This window comes from Syngnathus scovelli, chromosome 6 (genome assembly GCF_024217435.2).
Source record: "Syngnathus scovelli strain Florida chromosome 6, RoL_Ssco_1.2, whole genome shotgun sequence".
In the NCBI taxonomy this organism is placed as follows: domain Eukaryota; kingdom Metazoa; phylum Chordata; class Actinopteri; order Syngnathiformes; family Syngnathidae; genus Syngnathus; species Syngnathus scovelli.
Genome location: NC_090852.1, coordinates 6,445,949 through 6,467,633, shown reverse-complemented (window position 1 = coordinate 6,467,633; position 21,685 = coordinate 6,445,949). Strand labels below are relative to the sequence as shown.

The following is a 21,685-nucleotide window of genomic DNA, read 5'->3' as shown; positions in this document are numbered from 1 at the left end:
AGATAAATATTTTTGTCCCTCTGTCAACGTGACCAGCAGCCTATACAAACAAACAAGGAGAAAAAAGAACGCCACTTTTTTAAGAGACACAAAAGTGCACTACATCGGTTCCCCTGGGCAAAACGATGTGTTCCAGACACCGACACACATAAGACCTCAAGTGCACTCAGTGGTGCAGCCCTGCCTAGTTTTGGTCCACTCTGCCAAAAGCCCTCATGCTAAATTCTGAGCTACGGACCACAGTCAGCAAGCTGGAACCTCTCTGGGCTCTCCAGCGCTCTGCTGCCTTCATTGAGCCCAAACATAGAACATTATGTGCCAAGTGTTCTCTGCGGGCACAGGTTATTATTTTTCACATTGGCAGAAAGATGGATGAGGGCCAGGAGCTGCAGAACCATTTACAGTCCACCACACAATGAGGCCATAGCTGGCAAAGCTGGAATATACCATCATCACTTGTGTACTGTGTACATACAGAACATCATATTTACACAGCGGATTGCAAATATTCAGTGAATGCATGCATGCCAATGTAAAATCGATTAAACCTACCCCAGATAGCCATGAAGATAGCGAAGAAAACAGTGCCACCGTTATCAAACAGATGGGTCACCTTGACACACAACAAAGGTTGCCGTGAAACATAGAAGCAACATTAAGATTTACACTCAGCAGACACATTAATCCTACGTCGTTTAATGACATTTAATAGAAGGGTTGCATAAAAATATGGCGTTTACGAGGAAAATAAAGCTCAGTTGTATTATTGACACTGATGAATTAAGTGCTGTAATGGTAGTGCAGTTTTCATTTCTTTGTGAGCAATGTGAACATTTTCAGTGGTGTGAAACCGCATTGCATCATAGTGATTTATTTTTGCCTGTCTCGTGTCATAATTATGACAAATAGGAGGGTCAGTTCTTGTAGCGCATTGCAGTCTCACAATATTAGCGAAAAGTTAATTGACTGTAACACCCCCCCATCAGGGAGACAATGGTTTGGTCCAAACAGGTTATTGGAAACAGATGAATACTTACTTACAGCCTTACCTAATGTAGAATCCAGGGAGATTTTTTTTTTTTTAAATGACATCCTTACATTTCATTTTAACCGTTAATAGTAATAATTAGCCTTAGTATAATTGGGACAAGCAGTATAGAAAAATCGATGGATATTTATTGAATGGGAATATTTTCCCAATTTTATGGTGCCTCTAGAGGTCACATTTTCCATAATACCTACTGGGCAATTGGAAAGTCTACACATTCTTATATTTCTAGTTTGAATACATTCGTATAAATCTCCCCTAGTGCCACAGAAAGAAGAAAAAGAAAAACACTTTTAGATTTTGTGTTTATGGGGAGTTGTGTGTAGAATTTTGAGGAAAAAAAATAATGTAACCCCATTTCGTAACAAGGTCATCATACAAAGTGTCTTTGAAGATTCCCTGCAAAGTGCACCTGATGGCACCAAATGTATTTTTCTGGATGTAATTTTAGAATTGTCACTCAACAAAGCTGTGTGAAGACAGAATAGCAAACCTTTGCATAGACGCAGCTGTCACTCAGCCTCCACGGCTTGCAGGTCTCCTCACACATTGGACACATCGTGATTGTGGTTGCTTCGCAAATTTCTTTGCTGAAGGGACAAGCAGTTCGTTAAGCTTCATGCCCTAATGCAGTGTTTCCCAAACTTTTTTCATTCATGGCACACCTTTTCATTGGAAAAAATCTCGCGGCACACCGCCAACAAAAATCTGTTAAGCTCCTATATTAAAATCAGTTATATTACAACGAAACTGTTCTGACAGCAGCTGAGTGGCTATCACAGTCGAGGAGTCTCGACTTGACTGCTTATTTTACGTATGTGAAAAATAACCAATCCAGGTTCTCCGGTTGAACTGCATTCTCTGATTTCCATCGGACCACAAACGCACCACAACCGTCATAGTGTCTGTCACTGTTAGCAAAAGCACACAGCAACACACACATAAACTGAATATGTCAAGTCAAGTCAAGTCAAGTCAAGTCAAGTCAAGTCAAGTCAAGTCAAGTCAAGTTTATTTGTATAGCCCTAAATCACAAACAGTCTCAAAGGGCTTCACATAGCCAAAATTGACAATTATTCTCAAAGCATCCCCTGATCATAAGCTCCCAAAAGGGCAAGGAAAAACTCAAAAAAACCCTGCCAGGGGAAAATGAGAAACCTTGAGAAGGGACCACAGATGGAAGGATCCCCCTTTCAGGATCACCAGAATATGTGCCGATGCAATACAATCATATCGACACAATATGAAATCTCAAGATTCTCCGATTCTCCACACATGCACGATTAGCAAGTGGCTGACCAGGCCTTGCGCGAACTGACCAGTGGTTTGGCGATCCTGTTTACAATGCGCTCCGTAATTAATATTGGACAGTCCCACGGCACAGCTGAACGTCTCTCACGGCACACCAGTGTGCCGCGGCACAGTGGTTGGGAAACACTGCCCTAATGTATGAACAGTATGCACGCTCTTTGTCGTAACCCCAGGCAGTGTCATCTGACCTGACTTGGCTGGAGTCCATGGTGAAGAGTCCGTAGAGGAAGACAAAGACGCCAACCAGAGCAGCGGGGATCAACATGCCGGTGTACCAGCCCAACCACGCAAAGTAAAGACCGATTTTCTCTCCGAAGTAGCGTCTGAAAGTGACAGACAACAGAAAACGGCACGTCATCGAGCATGTTTCAGGGTGTCATGTGAGGAGGATGTATCGAGCCATATAATAAGAGCCAATAATGCTAATTAGCTTCCTGCTACATTGTCTAAAAGCTTGTGCTGTTTTAATTATGTTTTTAAATAGGTACAAGCCACTGACTATTTAAAATCAGAGTACATTAATTTTATTATGAAATATTTCAGATGATTTTGAGTTTTGCTCAAAGCCTCCAGTGGCTGTAATCTTGCCGGGCTTTTCTTCATTGTGACAACGAGGCATTCTAATGCAGCCACCTTAATGCAAAGACCCAATCCACATATTGGGTGGCAGGTTAATTTTTTTTTCCCTTGCTCTTTTCGACAAATGTTTAAATGTATTGGTTCGGATAGAAAATAGATACAGTAGTCTTGTTTTATTGAGTACATTTTTGAAATTTGTAAAATAAATACTGTTTCAGTCAACAACAAAAAATATATTGATTTTAATTATCATTATTAATTTGCTCTCAAAAATCATTCAGTTGTTCTGCCTTTTTAAAGTTATCAAATCTGGTTCCTACCAAGAGATACTGTTCTGTTTTTAGCACTTGTTTCCATTTTAAACCAAGTCATGAAGACCTTTGTGGAGGAGGCAGGTTAAAAAGAAACCACTCTTGTTTGATGTGCGTGATGCAAATGGAAAGAATGTAGGTCTCATTCTCATCCGCAATGAGTTGACTGAGGCACTTTGAAAACCTGCAGTGTCTGATAAATGAATATGTTCACACGACACGAGGCAGCATACACAGGAAAACTAGGTTACTCTTTATGTCTCACTCCTTCAATGTATTTAAAGCCAAGCTGTGGCTTCTAATTAGCGAGGAAAACTTCAACCAATGCCAGAGTACCTGATGAGGTCCAGAGGTTGGTATTTGTACCAGATCCCCCAACGAGCCCAGCGCTCATAAAGAAGGTGCCTGTGGTTCTGGGCACCATGTGTCTTGATGGGATGTCGGCTTTTGTGTCCACCCTGAGGAGAATGCAGAACCCATAATGAGTTTCTAAACACCTGTCAGCAAAAAGTCTGATCTTCTCACCTCGTGTGGAGGGAAGGCAGCCTCATATGTGTTGTTGCCCAATAATCGGTTGATACCTGCCGATTACAGTTTCAATCAATTCCACAATTGAGCATCTGCAGAGTATTTTAACAAACCTACGTATCAGCAATTTATCAGCAAGTCTTAAATAGGTTTTATTTGAACCTATGTCGTCGTTTATGCACGTTGTATAATCCAGGAAGGAATAAGACCTTTCGGGATACTGTACTGTGTGAATCACATTTATGCAGTGAATGCTGAAACCCGCCTCAATGGAAAGCAAGCAAAGGGGGTGAATGTCTCATTGGAGAGTGGTTCGACTTTATTTAAAAATTCATGTGGCTTCCATAGAAGCTCTTCATAGCACAGCTGGCTGTCACGTAAGAAAGGCATTAGCGTCAACGCAGGAGCTTGTCACGTAATGTAGGAATGTTTGAGATTTTCAAAAAGACATATGGGCCCACATTATTGATCAGCATTGTTAATTAAATACCTAAAGGCAGAATGTCATAGGCATGAGTGCACATCGAATTAAGTGCTGAGTGACCCTGAAAAACTGCCAGAAGGCGCTTGATGCTGATTGGTCTGGATCGGACTCGTAAAAGTGACAATGCTTTTATTTATAGCAGCGGACATCAGCATGCGGTTAAGAAAATAACTTGACTAAATATCAGTGGAGTGAACAGTCAATTTTGTTTTGAATGGTGTTGTAAATAATGCTGTGCCAAAATTACAATCCCAATTCACCAGGGTGCAACACGATCAAGGTTTCATTAAGTGTTAATGGCACTTAAAGTCCCAATGATCATCGTCACACACACATCTGGGTGTGGTGAAATTTGTCCTCTGCATTTAACCCATCCCCATGTGATTTTGATCCATCCCCTGGGGGAGAGGGGAGCAGTGAGCAGCAGCGGTGCCGCGCTCGGGAATCATTTGGTGATCTAACCCCCCCAATTCCAACCCTTAATGCTGAGTGCCAAGCAGGGAGGCAATGGGTCCCATTTTTATAGTCTTTGGTATGACCCGGCTGGGGTTTGAACCCACAACCTTCCAGTCTCAGGGCGGACACTCTACTACTAGGCCACTAAGTTGCCTTGTGGATTCAAAGACAAGCAGAATGAAAATACAAAGCCATAAAATCAAGTAAGGTCTTTTATCCATTTATAACTTTGTGCTGATTATTACGCTGTCGGCATTGTACCTATTTTTAACTTTCCATCCTCATACTTAGTGCGCTGCAGGACATGGTGGACGATTCTGCTTCTGGTTGAGTTGGAAAAGAAGCTCTCTCTGTTGTTGATAGTGAAGCTGGGTGGGAATGAATTGCGCAAACCATTAGCGACATTGAATATTTTTAGGTATTATGTGTTGTCGAGTAATGATGTTTTACTGATGCATGCGTGCTCGACTAAAGGGGGCAGTGTAGCAGTCGGTCTCCTCCAGGTCAGGCAGTGCTTCCTTATCCAGCTTCATGGGATTTCTGGGAAGCCAGCTCTTGATCTGACGACATCTCAGATGAAAGCGGCTGCACAGATGGAGCACAGCAGGAGGGGATTAACCATACAGATTAGTAACATGAAGATTGTCTACGTTGACATTATCAAGTGGATCATTAACTTTTACTCCGGCACCGACAAGCCCTAACATCTCAATCCACTCTACAGATATACTGCAAATAATTGTATTAGAAAAGGCAAAAGAATTAGAGAAATGTGGAATATTTTACTTGATTTAACCAAAATATCTGCCAGTGGAGCAAGAAAATTTGAGACAAAATTGATGATAGCCTCAAAAGCCCTGATAGAACGACCGTATTTCTCCTTTTAAACTAAACATACTAAAAATTAATAAACAGTTTTTATACTTCATGAAGCCAAATGTGTATATAAACAACATCAATTACACAATTTGTATTGAACCAAACTGCATAACTAATGCTAACACACAATGCTAAACATTCTGGACAGGCTATTTAAACTAGCATCATTGTCACACTACTTGCATCTTAAAACAACTCATTTAGAAACACAAATGTCAACATACAAACATTCTCAGCTGCATATATTCTTTATCATCTGCAAAAACCAACCGCATCTTCTGTGTTCCATCAGTATGTGCAGTAGGTCTGTGAGTATTATACTGCCAATGGTGGTCAAAACTGTCTTAGCAGGCAAAATGTATAACTTTGAGAAGACAATTTGCAAACAATATTTAATAGAGCCATTTGTTTTCATGATGCTGCTTATCAATACATAACCCCTTGCCACTATGAAATCCATCCCTCCATAACTCGAATTGATTTAATTTGAAGCCCAGACTCATATTGCAATCTTGAGAGCTTCCTCGCATTCAACTTGAGGCACTGTAAAATGACTTAACGATGCTGCCACCCCAGTATTGATTAAACACATATAAATGGGGACTTTGTGAACACAGAGTTTATGTGTGCTGTGAAGAAAGCAGGTACTCGGGTACAAGTATTGATATGGAAGCGGCAAGCTCCCACCTCCTGTATATGGTCCATTTGTTCAGCCTGTGAGTTGTGACAGACCATTGGTAAACACTCAGAGCATATTTATGTCTGAGTTTTCAGTTCAGTGCAACCGAGCCAAAGCTAATGGTCATCATTTCATCAAAAGTCATACACAAGGGAGGCTATTTTGGAAATTGTACTAAAAGTTAAATCATTTTACAGCAATATGGGACTGCCAAAATATATATATCCATCACAAAATGTTTGCAATTGTTCAAGTGATGTAGAATTTTTTATATTGGAATATTTTGCCGGACGAAACAAAACAAAGGCACTTTGTTGGTGTTTTTTGATTCGTCACCGCAATGCTTCTGTCTGCTTGCAGAGATAAGACGCAGAGGTTTGGAGTCCTGTGCGGAGCTTGTACATCACTTGAACATCACTTCAAAGCGCGACTGTATCATTCTAAAAATAGTATGCAAATAAACCCATGCCACTAGTTGGTGTTTGACTGAAAGATTATAGTTTAATGGAAAAATCCTCATTATTGTGGGTGAGTGGCAGAAGTATTGTTCTGTGAAAAGGGCCCTTGACATGTTCATTCTTACAGTGTCTGACGTGGTGAGGCAACTCATTGTTGAGACAAAATAAGGAACGGCAACAATGCATTTGACTCCGGATTCTCAAATTCATTTCCGATGGCTTACTTTTCAACCCTTTGTATTTTTTATGTTATTATTACAATGCTGATAAGAAAACACAATTTGGGGTCTCCTCAATACCTGCCTATATATTTTTTTAAATTACTATTCAAGCATCCAACTTACCTGCCCAAGGTTTTGCTTTTCCAGTCTGTAAAGTGGGATTTTTTCCTTCCGCAGGGAAAGAGAGACACATTAAAGAAGCTTCCAGCCACTGAAAGAAAATATGCGGTGCAATTAAATTCCTTGTTGTGTTACCTGAAAGGCATCCGGATGTTCATCTGCTCTGCATATTTGCAAAGTGTGTCCCAGGGAGTGTGGACTTTGACGAACATGATGTCATTGTTCGTCAAGGAAGGCTTTGCGAATCGTAGAAAATACAAAAATGTTGCATTTATTTTGAAACAGATTTGTAGTAAACGTCCATCCATCCATCCATCCATCCATCCATCCATCCATCCATCCATCCATCCATCCATCCATCCATCCATCCATCCATCCATCCATCCATCCATCCATCCATCCATCCATCCATCCATCCATCCATCCATCCATCCATCCATCCATCCATCCATCCATCCATCCATCCATCCATCCATCCATCCATCCATCCATCCATCCATCCATCCATCCATCCATCCATCCATCCATCCATCCATCCACAGCATATATGTATGCAGAGGTATTGAATGTGTTAAAAAAAATGAAAAAATAAAAAAAGATGGTGATAAATATGGGTTAATACAACATTGCAAGAATTGAATGGCACTTTTGCCTATTTTTATCTTTGATAAGAGTTTTCACCTCCTTTTCCAGCATTAGGCCCTGAGCACGTAAATTCTTCTCAAAGGTGCATCTCTTCTCTACCAGCGGACTGGACTTTCTATAAACCAGGATGTAGTCAATGCGCTTTTTCCCATCCCGGAAGAAGAGTCCAGATGCATCTGATGGATTCCTGCTCTGCAGCACCAATAAAAGCCAAGACAGTAAACCTGAGCTCCAAATGCTAAAAGTAACACAATGTGTAACATCTTTATCATGATTACCTTGACGGAATCTGTGCGGGCCTCCAGCTTAGCCCGTGTGCTGGCTTTTCGGGGCAAAAGTGACCCGTCTGTTCTGGTTTCACATGGAGGAGTTGCTTCCGACTCCTCCGTGTAGTCATCCTTACCATCCTCTGCTGGACACACACACGCACAAAGTGGAAACATGGTACATGAAAAAATGTCGTTAGTTTTTATTTCATTTGTCTTGATTTTCAAATACGGTTAGTTTTAATTACTTTTTAGGACGGGTTTGTGACACAACAGCGTTTGGAAATGTTAGGCAATACTAACTCAATTAATGTACCATACAAAAAAAGCAGATTTTGCAGTGGAAAGGCGAGGAACATTTTTTGAGGAGAGTGAATGTGCAGACACATGAAAAGATTGTCCAATGCGCAATGCAGATATTTTATGTTAATGACTCTTGTATCTTCTTCTGTATATAATGTGTGTGTGTATATCTATATCTAGCTATATATATCTATATCTATATATATATATATATATATATCTATATCTATATCTATATCTATATATATATATATATATATATATATATATATATATATATATATATATATATATATATATATACTTTTTTTTTCTAACTATAACAACACTGTGCTGGGTTTGCAGTACACTGAGAAGAATGAAAGACTCCTTCGGCATGAAACATTTCCATACAGAAGTGCAATGTAATTGGAGCATCTTTATGACACACTAGTTCATCCGTCTGAAACGGCATATGACGTACATTGGATCATTGTCTTTTCCTTTTTTCCCCCCTCATGTCCTCTGCAGTTCTGCCAATTGCATAGTGTGCATAAGACAAGTACAAGTAGAATGATGGCAGTGCGAGCAGATCATTTTTAATTATATTTGTCATGGACCTGTTACGAATGAGTAGCAGTTAATTGCGGGTAGAAGAAGTCAACAATTGTAAAATTGCACTTCATAGATGCTTCTAACAAGGGCCCATTTTCAAGGTTGAAGTGTTTGGATACCAATAAGACCATCAGTAGGAGGAGAGCGTGGCTAGAAAAAAATGTGAGCGGAATGTCATTAGCGACCATTATCATAGATGATGGAAATTCTGCTCAATAGTTTGTGACATAATCTTGTTCTAATCTGGTAAACATATCTTTTGGTGCGAATATGACAACGCCTAAGGCAAGTGTGAACACATGCACACACTGGTGATGTAACGGCAGTCTGTGATGATACTGACCTGTCTGCGGCGGCAGGAGGCTGCAGGAGGTGCTAATGCTCTGACTCAGAACCTCCGCTTGCGCTTTGGGCTCCGGGCTCAGAGGTACAGACAGGAAGTGGTTGAGGTTGATGGGATGGGTCTGACTCTGGGCCAGGCAGGGCAAACTGCGGCGGGACGGCTTTAGACTTTTCTCCTTCAGGATCTCGCTGATGCTGGTGTGCATGCCTGGAGAAGCAGAATTTTACTGGGGAAATACGTTTTGAGAGTGCGCCACAATTTCATCGTGGATTACGTTAAAGAGCGCTCAATGAACAAATGTGGACTGTAAATCTTTGCTAAATCAAAAATATCCGTGCTCGAGCTCCCGCACAAGAACTTGACAGGCCTATTCGTAGCTTGACGACTCTTAAGTGCTCTTACACTCAGTTGCCTTGGATCAAAACTGACATCATCTGATTTTTTGCCTTTTGTAAGAAAGTTCACACTATCTGCCTTACGACATTTCTTCCTATAAAATAATCATGTCGGCTTTAGTTTTAGCTTGAAATGGTGTTTAACTTGGTGGAGTAAATTAGGCATGCATATAACTCGGACAAGTCTGACAGGACACATTGAAATGCTTTTCAATGTAAATCATGCGAGTAGAGTGACTACAACCCAAGTGGTAAACATAAACACAAATTATGACTTACTGACAGTGTTAACAAGCACTGAAAATTAAAGGCGGGTAAAAAGAGAATTGCAGGCTAACCCGACATATGGGGTTGCGTTACATTACACATAAACTGCATGTTTAATGGCCAATGCGGCTAACAAGTCTGATGCTTGAAAAGACCTTATCGGCAAATACAAAAATGGCCACAGCCCAGAAAAGGAAACCGATTGCATGCAACTTTTTTCTTGCGTTCTCAAAAAATAACACCAGTATGTTATTGCTGAAATAAATGAATAATGTAGGAGGGCAGTTGCTGTGAAGGCGTGCATTCTGCTTGGGCTAATTCAACATTGTTTGAATCTCCGTGGGGGTCTATGCTCCAAAAGAACAATTTGCAAAGTGGAGAAATTCTCATTGCAGCTTTTGCAGAAGGTGTGAAAGCTGTGAATAACTATTTAGCACTATTCTTTGGCTTTTTTTTTTCTCATTAGCTTCACGGGTGAGCTGACTCTGTTCGTGGATGGAAAATTTAATTTTTTTTGTAAACCCTATGTGGTGACCTGCGTGAACTTGGCCCCCCCAACCTCGCAAAATTTAAGGAAAATAGTCCGATTCGTTTGTGCTTCGTTTGTGCCGGTTTGTGCAGCAAAAATCATCGTTTGTGCTGCTATGGTTTTTTAGTTATGAACGATTATTTTATAGGTCATCCAGAGTTCACCCAGCCCCCCCTTTCCCCCCAAATGGACCCAAAATGGTACCGTCCGTTTGTGCTTCGTTTGTGCTGGTTTGTGCAGCAAAAATTTTCGTTTGTGCTGCTTTCGTTTCGGAGATATTACACATTTATTTTTTAGCGATGACGTCATCGAGCCCCCCCCTTTTTCTCCAAATGGACCCAAAATGGTACCGTTCGTTTGTGCTTCGTTTGTGCTGGTTTGTGCAGCAAAAAGTTTCGTTTGTGCTGCTTCCGTTTCGGAGATATTAGACATTTAATTTCTAGCAATGACGTCACCGTGAACTTGGCCCCCCCTTTTTCTCCAAATGGACCCAAATTGGTACCTTTCGTTTGTGCTTCGTTTGTGCTGGTTTGTGCAGCAAAAACTTTCGTTTGTGCTGCCTCCGTTTCGTAGATATTACACATTTATTTAATAGCGATGACATCACGCAGCTCCGCCCCCGTATTTACTTCCAAATGGACCCAAAATAAAATAGTGCCGTTCGTTTGGGCTTCGTTTGTGCTGGTTTGTGCTGCAAAAAGTTTCGTTTGTGCTGCCAAGGTTTTGCAGATATTACACATTTAATTTATAGTGATGACGTCACCGTATTTCGTCGCGAATTTCAAGCTCCTGGACTGGAATGCTCCTGATGTAGGACGAATACAAGGTAAATATGTTCTTCGTCTTTTTTTCTTCTTTTTATCTTGCAGAAAACTTTCACTGCGGGAAACGGCTTTTGGTACGAGGATATTTCTGTTCTTATTTTTTTTATTGTGCTTATTGATTAATTCCCTTGTTATCATTACGCCTATATGATCATTATTTTCAATTAAATCTGACGTGTAAAAGGTTCACTGCAACCTAAATACCTGATGAGTCTATGTTTGTTCCAAAACATTGATTAATGCGACAATTAATACATGTATGTGAAGTTGATGACAGCCAGAAAAAGAAACTTGAAAACGTGAAAAAATAACTTTCTTTGTCAAAGGGAACATCATCAACATTTTTTACAACAATTCAAACAATGTATCACTGCAATGTGTAGAACACAGCATGCGGGAAGATTTTAGTGTTTACTGATGCTGCTTTCACTCCACTTCCCAGGTCATTATAGATCTCCCAGGCATATGCAGTCCTCCTGCAGTATGCCACATAATGGCCAAGAGAATCCTGGGTCAGTCCTGGTTCAAAGCCAATGACAGCTCTTAAAGTAAATGTCTTCTCTTTTAGCTCCAGACTGGAGGGAAATTCAAGCAAGGCAACTTCCTTGCAACTGCTACCAAGGTCAGTGTCAATCCACACAAACTCTCCCAGATTGTAGCTGTGAGTGACATTACCTGAACACAGAGCTTTGCCTGTACTGTCGTCCTGTGTTTCGAATGAAGACGGACACTGGGAAGGGTTTTCTATTGGCCTGAGGCAGAGAGAGTCAGGAAGACTGAGTCCCTCTTCAGCAGCAGTCTGAAGAGAAGCCATGCCACAGGTCTGCAGGACAGCAATGTTTACACAAACAACTGAAACTTGCCTCGTTACTTGTTGGCTTAAACTGCAGTACTGTGAGGAGCACTGTTTTATCAAATAAACACTTGGGATATTCCTCATTGCGCTCTCAATTACAGTGGAGATGTGGCATTGTGCATCAATTTGGAGAGCACCAGAGGTCAGGAGGACAGGTTTGAATATTTGCCCCAGCAGTTCTGCCCTCTGTGAGTATACCTGTTGGTTGTGATGGTTTTCACCAGGTGGAGGAATTGGTTCCCATGTTCATAGTTCAGAACAGTCTTTTCAAATGAAAAACTTTCACAGAAAGAACAGCATAAGCATTGCAAGACAGAATCAAATGCACAGGTATTGAGCACAAACACTTTTGATGTGCGAAGTTTAACAGGCTGTTGATGATTCCCGTTTTTTAACAATGGTATCTTGACTTTTTTCCAGCCCACTCGTGTATCAATATGCAGCCATTCAGGACAAGGAGAAAGATATGACGTGATCTTTCTTTTCTTCGGTGTCAAGTGCTGGTGCCACCTGCGACGGGACCACGCCCCCCTGTCAGTGGGATCACCGTCACCTGCCACGGGTTCATGGACAGCGCTATATCAGCGCCGCCAGCGCAGACCCGAGTGCCAGTCTGTCCCTTGATGCTGCTTCGTTCATCAATCCCGGAGAGAATTGACTCACTTGACTACTCGGAACCCTCGCAGAATCGTTGTCCTCTCCAGCCCGATCGCCGCTCCAGCGCCAGCTGTTCCCATCATCCCCTTCAAATAAAGTCCGTCGTTACGCACTTGGCTGTACTGTCCGATCCTTAACAGTACAGACTGGCCAACACGATGCAGTCAGCGAACGACGAGACGGCATTGGGCCGACTGGAGCGAGCCGAGACCGCCATCAGCAGCCTGTCCGCTGACATCCGGAACCTGATCGAGGTTGGTCAGCAACAACAGCTGCAGCAGCAGGAGATGGCCCAAGCCCTCCAGAGACTGTCGGTGGCTGCGTCCCCGGCTGTCACGGCACCCCCGCACCGCCCGTCTGCCGAGGCCAGGAGGCTCGTGGACGTCCCGGAGCCCCGCCTCGGCAACATCGAAAAGTTCAACGGCGATCCCAAGCACGTGAGGGCGTTTGTGACCAACTGTCGCATAATGTTCAGCCTCCAGCCCGTCACGTTTGCGTCAGAATCAGCCAAGGTCGGTTTCGTTCTAACCCACCTCACGGGCGAGGCGCGGCTATGGGGTTTGGCAGAGTATGAACGGATGGCCCCGGCATGCGATTCCTTCGACGCCTTCGCAGAGGAATTGCTCTTCCTGTTCGACCTGGGATCCGCCGCCGAAGACGCCGCCGAGGAACTGGCGACGCTGCGTCAGGGTAGCCGATCGGTCGCGGAGTACGCCCTTAAATTCCAGACGTTGGCTGGCAGCAGCGGATGGAACGCGCCAGCGCTCGTCAGCACGTTCCTAAACGGCCTCGCGGATTATATGAAGGACGAACTGGTGTCTTACGATCGCCCGCGAACCCTGAAGGGCGCGATGGACTTGGCGGCCCGAGTAGACCGGTGGATCCGGACGCGGCGGCGCGATCGGGAGAGGAGGTCCCCGCGGAATCCGCGTGGCCACATTCCTCCGTCTGCTGGGGACCCGCCCACCACTCCACCCGCCGAGCCCATGGATCTGGGAGGGGCTCGGGTCTCCTCGGAGGAGCACCGTCGACGCCTCTCGCTGGGCTTGTGTTTTTACTGTGGGGAGGGGGGCCATCGGGTGGCGGGGTGCCCGCTAAAAAGCCGGAGCTCACGCGGCGTCGGGGGATCCGCGTGAGCTCGACCAGCACCGGCTCTCCCAGTCCCAGCACGCTCACGCTGCAGGCACGTGTCCAGCTTGCGGGGGGCGACCAGAACGTGGCAGCCTTGGTGGATTCCGGCGCGGAGGGGAACATCATGGACATTAGCCTGGCGCGTCGGTGGGGTGTCGGCTTCCTCCCTCTGAGCCCGCCCATTCCCGCGCGTGCCATTGATGGCCGCCTGATTGGCGAGGTGGCTTTCGTGACAGAACCGGTTAAGGTACTGCTCTCCGGCAATCACCACGAGACCATCCAGTTTTTTCTTCTTTCCCTCCCAGGACAGCAGCTCATCCTGGGGCACCCTTGGTTGCGGCAGCACAACCCGGTGCTGGACTGGGAGGTGGGGGTTGTACGGCAGTGGAGCGAACGCTGCCATCGAGTGTGCCTGAAGGCGGCCACCAGCCCACTCGGCAGAGCCCCGCCCAGGTACAGTCCCGACATCTCCAATGTCCCAGCAGTTTATCACGAACTCAAGGAGGTTTTTAGTAAAGCCAGGGCCGCTTCTCTTCCTCCACACCGGTCCTACGATTGCGCCATCGACCTGTTGCCCGGCACCTTCCCTCCCAAGGGGCGCGTCTACTCCCTGTCCGCTCCTGAGCGCCGGGCTATGGAGGAGTACATCCGGGATTCCCTGGCAGCCGGCATCATACGGCCGTCCTCTTCACCTGCGGGAGCGGGGTTTTTCTTCGTGAAGAAGAAGGAGGGCAGGCTCCGCCCGTGTATCGACTACCGGGGAATAAACGCAATCACCGTAAAGAACCGATACCCTCTGCCTCTTCTTTCTTCCGCCTTTGAGAGCCTTCAGGGTGCCACCATCTTCACCAAGCTGGATCTTCGCAACGCCTACCACCATGATCCGCATCCGGGAGGGAGACGAGTGGAAGACGGCTTTCAACACCCCGAGCGGACACTACGAGTACTTGGTGGTTCCGTTTGGGCTCACCAACGCCCCAGCAGTTTTCCAGTCACTGATAAACGACGTGTTAAGAGACATGCTGGACAAATTTGTGTTCGTTTATTTGGACGACATCCTCATCTTCTCCCGCTCGCTTCCTGAGCACATCAAGCATGTTCGGGCGGTGCTGCGACGCCTCCTAGAGAATTCGCTCTACGTGAAGGCAGAGAAGTGCGAGTTCCACACCTCCTCTGTCAAATTCCTCGGCTACGTGGTGCGTGAGGGATCCATCGAAATGGACCCCGGGAAGGTGGAGGCGGTCACGTCATGGCCTGTTCCCGAGACACGCAAGCGGCTGCAACAATTCTTAGGTTTCGCGAACTTTTATCGCCGTTTTATCCGTGGATACAGCACGGCGGCCGCGCCACTCACCGCCCTTACCAGCCCCGCCTCTCCATACAAATGGACAGAACGGGCAGAACAGGCATTTCAGGAGCTTAAGAGGAGGTTCACATCCGCTCCCAACCTCAGATTTCCCGATCCCGACAGACAGTTCGTGGTCGAAGTGGACGCCTCGAACGTGGGTGTCGGGGCGGTGTTGTCTCAACGCAGCCGCCAAGACGATCGTCTCCATCCGTGCGCCTTCTTTTCTCGCCGTTTGTCAGCCTCAGAACGGAACTATGACATCGGTAATCGGGAGCTCCTCGCCGTCAAGTTGGCTTTGGAGGAGTGGCGACATTGGCTGGAGGGCGCCACCACTCCGTTCATTGTCTGGACCGACCACCGCAACTTGGAGTATCTGAGATCGGCCAAGAGACTGAACGCGAGACAGGCACGGTGGGCTCTGTTCTTTGACCGGTTTGAGTTCTCTCTTTCCTACAGACCGGGTTCCCGTAACGCGAAGGCGGATGCCCTGTCGCGTTTGTTTCCTGGTGGGGAGGAGGGACAGGGTCCGCCTCCCACTATCCTCCCGAGCTCGGTTCGGGTGGCGGCTCTTACATGGGAGATCGAACGCCAAGTGGAAGCCGCATCACGCGATCAACCCGGCCCCAGCAACTGCCCGGAGGGTCGCCTGTTCGTCCCTGAAGGCCTGCGATCGGCCGTGCTGCAATGGGCGCACGACTCACGCCTGGCCTGTCATCCCGGCGCTGCACGCACGAGGTACGTGGTGGCACAGCGTTTCTGGTGGCCCACCTGGCAAGTGGACACCAGCGACTACGTCAGAGCCTGCTCAATCTGTAACCGCTACAAGACGCCTACTCGTCCTCCGGCCGGGCTGCTTCAACCCTTGCCGGTTCCCCAGCGTCCCTGGTCTCACCTGTCGATCGACTTTGTCACGGGCCTCCCCCCCTCAGAGGGAAACACGGTGGTCCTCACGGTGGTAGACCGTTTTAGCAAGATGACGCATTTCATCCCTCTGCCTAGGCTCCCATCTGCGAAGCAGACAGCGTCCATCATGGTGCGGGAGGTGTTTCGTCACCACGGTCTCCCACGAGACATCGTGTCAGACCGAGGACCTCAATTCGCTTCCACCTTCTGGACGGAGTTCTGCCGACTCCTCGGCGCCACGGCCAGCCTCTCCTCGGGGTTTCACCCCCAGTCAAACGGTCAAGCGGAGCGCCTGAACCAGGAACTGGGCAGGTCTCTCCGATGCATGGCCGCCGGAGACCAGCGCGGGTGGGTCCAACAGCTTCCCTGGGTAGAGTACGCTCACAATTCCCTTCCCAGCTCGGCCACGGGACTTTCGCCTTTCCACTGCGTCTTCGGGTACCAGCCACCCTTGTTCGCCCACCAGGAGCGTGGTGCGGCGTGCCCGTCGGCCCAGGCTTGTGTCCGCCGTTGTCATCGTGCCTGGGCGAGGGGCCGGGCCACTCTTCTCCGCTCTGTTTCAGGCTACGCCCGCCAGGCGAACAAGCACCGGACGCCGGCTCTGGAGTACAGAGTGGGGCAGCGTGTGTGGCTCTCGACGCGGGATTTGCCGCTGCGAGCGGGATCCCGCAAACTGGCGCCCCGCTTTGTTGGACCGTTCCCTATCCAGAAGGTGATTGGTCCGGCCGCAGTCCGTCTGCTCCTTCCAGACTCCATGAAGGTTCATCCCACGTTCCACGTGTCCCGTGTGCGGCCCATCCATGAAAGCGCGTTGGCGCCGGCGCCCGTTCCGCCGCCGCCGCCCCAGCTCGTCGATGGGGTCCCGGCTTACGCTGTCCGCTCCCTGCTCCGATCGCGGCGGCGTGGTCGGGGCCTACAATACCTCGTGGACTGGGAGGGTTATGACGACGCGCACCGCTCCTGGATTCCGAGCCGCTGGATACTCGACCGTTCGCTCATCACGGAGTTCCATCGGTGTCATCCGGACCAACCGGGTCCTCGGCGCGGGCGCCCGAGGAGGGACGGGGGGGACCAAGGGTGAGGGTCCAGGGTGGTCTTGCCCACTGGTACCGGGGTCTTCTGCCCCCGCGCCCGTCGATCCTGCGTCTGGCGAGGTGTCGGACGTTTCAGCGGTGTGCTGACCCCTCCACCTGGCCACCCGGGGTAGTGCCTTTTTAGTTTTTTTTTGTTTTGTTATTTTCGGTTCCTGGGGACGTCGGGAGCCGTCCCTTGTGGGGGGGGTTCTGTCACGTGCTGGTGCCACCTGCGACGGGACCACGCCCCCCTGTCAGTGGGATCACCGTCACCTGCCACGGGTTCATGGACAGCGCTATATCAGCGCCGCCAGCGCAGACCCGAGTGCCAGTCTGTCCCTTGATGCTGCTTCGCTCATCAATCCCGGAGAGAATTGACTCACTTGACTACTCGGAACCCTCGCAGAATCGTTGTCCTCTCCAGCCCGATCGCCGCTCCAGCGCCAGCTGTTCCCATCATCCCCTTCAAATAAAGTCCGTCGTTACGCACTTGGCTGTACTGTCCGATCCTTAACACTTCGGTGGGACCGCTAAACCTCTCCAGTTTTCAACTGCACTGTCAGTAGATGCATCTGGCTCCGCTTCAGGATGAGATTTTTTTTCCCTTTTGTTTACTACTTCAGTTTGAGAAGTACTGCAGACGTTGTCAGGCTCTTTGACAGTCGTGGCATCACACTCATCCTTTTCACTTTTTTGTTTTGCAAAGCAAATCCGCATGTTTCCTTCAATGAAGGAAAGATGACGAGCAACAAACCGGTCCACACGAATGGGTAGGCTTTCATGCTTGAAAAGGCCTTTTTTTATGTTTTTGAACTCTGCTTCAACAGCTGCGGAACTTGCAGTGATGCTGGTGCTTTTGAAGAGAGGGACCATTATTGCTGTCCAGAGTGGCAAGTAACTTCCAAGTCTTGTTATTTGGGGAATAATCTCAGGGAGGAAGTGGATGTTGTCTCTATCCCCATCAGCCATGGCAAGTGACCTGCTCTCCTCACATATTTCTGACACCCACTGTCGGACATTAGTCTGGATGTGTTGGTTTAATGCATCACCTGGTTCTTGTCCCTCATCTTCCTCATCTGAAATGGGGACAAATTCCTCCGCGATTTGCGCTCTCAAGTATTTCTTGCACTTTTCTGATGGGATAGGGGCTCCAGAACTGTCATTACCCTCTGTCTCACTCAGTGCCACAATGGTGATAGCACGGAGAAGTTCTTTTGCATGTTGCAAACATTGTGACTTAAGAAGCTGTGCTATTGATCTGACAAAGAAATCCTTAACACGAGGTCTTTTGTTTTTCAGGCAGTCCCATCGGCAGATCATCTTAATACAGTGTGCTACATCTACCCTGACAAAACAGGTAGCTGTCCAGGCTGATTCCCATGTGAAATGTTAAAGCACTCATTGATGTAGCTCTTCAAATCAGGATGAGGGGTAAAAGCTTTGACTAGAGCTCCAAGAATCGCCAGCGAAAAGTCACTTACTGCTTCTTTAGGAGCAGATGCACCTGCATGGATCCATTCCTTCAGCCACTGTGTGATAGCATTAATATCATGCTTCTCTGACAACATCTGCACGACTGGGACACTGGAGCTGGTATGCCCTGTCATAACACCCTGATACAGGAAGATATGGCCAGACATGCCATTCGGCCTCATCAGTTTTTTAACTATTGAGCCCGTTGCATCAACACATAATATTGGATGAGATTTCTTTAAGCTCTTGTACATATGCATTTGTGTTTGACTCCAATAGTGACAGAAAAACTTGTCAAGTCCAATGTCTTTGATGCTGTCACTGTGAGGTGCACTGTATTTCAACATCTGCAATGATAAAATTGGATTTTTGTCACCTAATGGCAAATCATTTTTCTCTTGCTTTGCCTTGCGCAGGGTGGCTAAATTTGGCAGGTGGCTTGGCTCAGGGTCTCCGAAGGTCATCAGTTTATTTGCCTGTGATGCTCGCCATACATGTGGTTCCATCCTGCCCTCACAAAGTTCCTTGGCTACCTGGACACGCAACTGTCCAGATAGAAACCGTTTTGAGCTACCAGTGTGTAGAGAGTCATCACTGTTCTTAATGAAACAGTTCAATATTATTGGACTGTTCATTTCTGGCTCTTCGCCACAGTTAATGTTGAGAAGGCCATGACACTCCTTGCAGTATCCTCTGATTTCGATATAATTATTTGAGACCAATGGATAGATCTTGGCTCTTTTAAAAACAAATGTGCAAGGAATTTGGACTGTTTGCCAGATTTGTTCATTTATGATGTGGGTCCAGATGCCAGGCTTCAAAATTCTATATTCTCTTTTTTGGGTTCGACGGTTCTTATCTTTGTATTCAGCCTTTTCCGGAATGAATTCCATCCACTTGTCAAAAGGAATATGAAGCTGAAATGACCGTTCAGGGCCTGATTCCGAGCTTGCTTCACTGCTAGTTTCAGGATCAGTTTCATCATGACTGAATCCCAGAGCTGACCAGATATTGTGTCTGTTTGTTTTAACAAAGGTGTACAGAGCCTTTGCAGACATCTTCCTTTCCAACTGGTCACTCAGATCTCTCCACACAGTAGCACTTGGAGTGGCTACGTTACCATTTTCAAGTATGGCCTCTTTTGAGGAGCAGAAAACTGCAACAATTAAATCATTGTCCACTGATGGTTGTTTGGGCATCTAGTTGAAGGACAAATATAATCAGGATTCATTGCTTGAATAATTAAAATTACACGTGTGTTCATTATAATTGCTATGCATGAACGGAAAAATGATGCAAAGGGAAAAATATTTTGACAGCAGAATGTATCAAGCATGCTTTCTTTAGAAATTTAGTTTTCTTGGTCTGTGCAAATTACATACGTCTAATAAGACAATGTTAGCGAACTAGCTATTCAGACTACCTGAGGTGTTTTTAATTCTACATTGTATGAGCTCTTTTTCGAACTTTTCTTTTTAACACACTTTACTTACATTGGTCGATGGTTGGTCACTTCCCAGAAAAAGTCGCTTTCTGTCACTCACTGTTATTAAATCTTCGGAGATAGTTGTGTATTTGTCGCTCGAAAAAGTTGTGCGTCTTTGTTTTTCGCCACCCTGTTGCGATATGTCTTACCGGCCTGCAGAGGTCACTTTGCATGGTAATTAGTTGGATAATACATGTGTAAGAATTGAAGAGTTATGATGTCAAGTGAAAATTTGTTAGAATAAAATACATGACACGGGGTTAATGAAGATGTATGATTATAATCATGCAAACAAATTTGTTTTGCGGCACAATCAATTGGTACCATTTTGGGTTCATTTGGAGGTTACGTCATCGCTAGAAATTAAATGCCTAATATATCCGAAACGGAAGCAGCACAAACGAAACTTTTTGCAGCACAAACCAGCACAAACGAAGCCCAAACGAACGGCACTATTTTATTTTGGGTCCATTTGGAAGTAAATACGGGGGCGGAGCTACGTGATGTCATCGCTATTAAATAAATGTGTAATATCTACGAAACGGAGGCAGCACAAACGAAAGGTTTTGCTGCACAAACGAAGCACAAACGAAAGGTACCAATTTGGGTCCATTTGGAGAAAAAGGGGGGGTGCCAAGTTCACGGTGACGTCATCGCTAGAAATTAAATGTCGAATATCTCCGAAACGGAAGCAGCACAAACGAAACTTTTTGCTCCACAAACCAGCACAAACGAAGCACAAACGAAAGGTACCAATTTGGGTCCATTTGGAAAAAAGGGGGGGCCAAGTTCACGGTGACGTCATCGCTAGAAATTAAATGTCTAATATCTCTGAAACGGAAGCAGCACAAACGAAACTCTTTGCTGCACAAACCAGCACAAACGAAGCACAAACGAACGGTACCAATTTGGGTCCATTTGGAGAAAAAGGGGGGGCCAAGTTCACGGTGACGTCATCGCTAGAAATTAAATGCCTAATATCTCCGAAACGGAAGCAGCACAAACGAAACTTTTTGCTGCACAAACCAGCACAAACGAAGCACAAACGGACGGTACCATTTTGGGTCCATTTGGGGGGAAAGGGGGGGCTGGGTGAACTCTGGATGACCTATAAAATAATCGTTCATAACTAAAAAACCATAGCAGCACAAACGATGATTTTTGCTGCACAAACCGGCACAAACGAAGCACAAACGAATCGGACTATTTTCCTTAAATTTTGCGAGGTTGGGGGGGCCAAGTTCACGCAGGTTATGTGGTGTAACTGCAAAGAGGCGAGTTAGGCCGCAGTATGGCGGATCTGACAGATGAAGGTCTGCGCCGCTGTAACACTAATTGCGGCAAATCAGACCAACTACTCCCATTTAAATGTGATTGATGTAATGAAAAATAATAATAATTAGGTAGATTATTGCACTGCTGTGGATTATTGTATTGCATAAAAATATAAAAACAAGCAGATGTCAAGAAGGGAGAACTTCCACCATAAAATGGAATTAAAAGAAGGGAAGGTGGGGG

At 46.1% G+C, this 21,685-nt stretch overlaps 1 protein-coding gene and 2 long non-coding RNA genes across 5 annotated transcripts in view; 2 read left to right on the top strand and 1 right to left on the bottom strand.

The window, feature by feature from the left end:
- Nucleotides 1–21,685, bottom strand: part of ano3 (anoctamin 3) — a 42,722-nt gene that overhangs the window by 9,489 nt on the left and 11,548 nt on the right. The window contains exons 1-13 of one of the 3 annotated variants that reach the window (XM_049722045.1): nt 11,916–12,200; nt 9,226–9,432; nt 7,998–8,131; nt 7,756–7,911; nt 7,210–7,310; nt 7,078–7,122; nt 5,168–5,302; nt 4,979–5,085; nt 3,775–3,830; nt 3,586–3,707; nt 2,548–2,682; nt 1,542–1,638; nt 553–613 (exon numbers count right to left, since the gene is read on the bottom strand). In XM_049722045.1, the coding sequence (XP_049578002.1) occupies nt 553–613; nt 1,542–1,638; nt 2,548–2,682; nt 3,586–3,707; nt 3,775–3,830; nt 4,979–5,085; nt 5,168–5,302; nt 7,078–7,122; nt 7,210–7,310; nt 7,756–7,911; nt 7,998–8,131; nt 9,226–9,432; nt 11,916–12,180 (1,621 nt within the window). In that variant the 5' untranslated portion in view covers nt 12,181–12,200. Of the gene's footprint in view, nt 1–552; nt 614–1,541; nt 1,639–2,547; nt 2,683–3,585; nt 3,708–3,774; nt 3,831–4,978; nt 5,086–5,167; nt 5,303–7,077; nt 7,123–7,209; nt 7,311–7,755; nt 7,912–7,997; nt 8,132–9,225; nt 9,433–11,915; nt 12,201–21,685 lie in introns of those variants that run through there. The other 2 variants (XM_049722047.1, XM_049722046.2) reach the window with 2 other exon arrangements.
- LOC137840407 (uncharacterized) lies at nt 10,424–12,590 on the top strand. Its single transcript, XR_011087042.1, has 6 exons — nt 10,424–11,242; nt 11,683–11,862; nt 11,964–12,061; nt 12,198–12,251; nt 12,321–12,426; nt 12,517–12,590. It is a non-coding gene; the product is annotated as an uncharacterized lncRNA (long non-coding RNA).
- LOC137840408 (uncharacterized) lies at nt 18,041–20,431 on the top strand. Its single transcript, XR_011087043.1, has 2 exons — nt 18,041–18,182; nt 18,512–20,431. It is a non-coding gene; the product is annotated as an uncharacterized lncRNA (long non-coding RNA).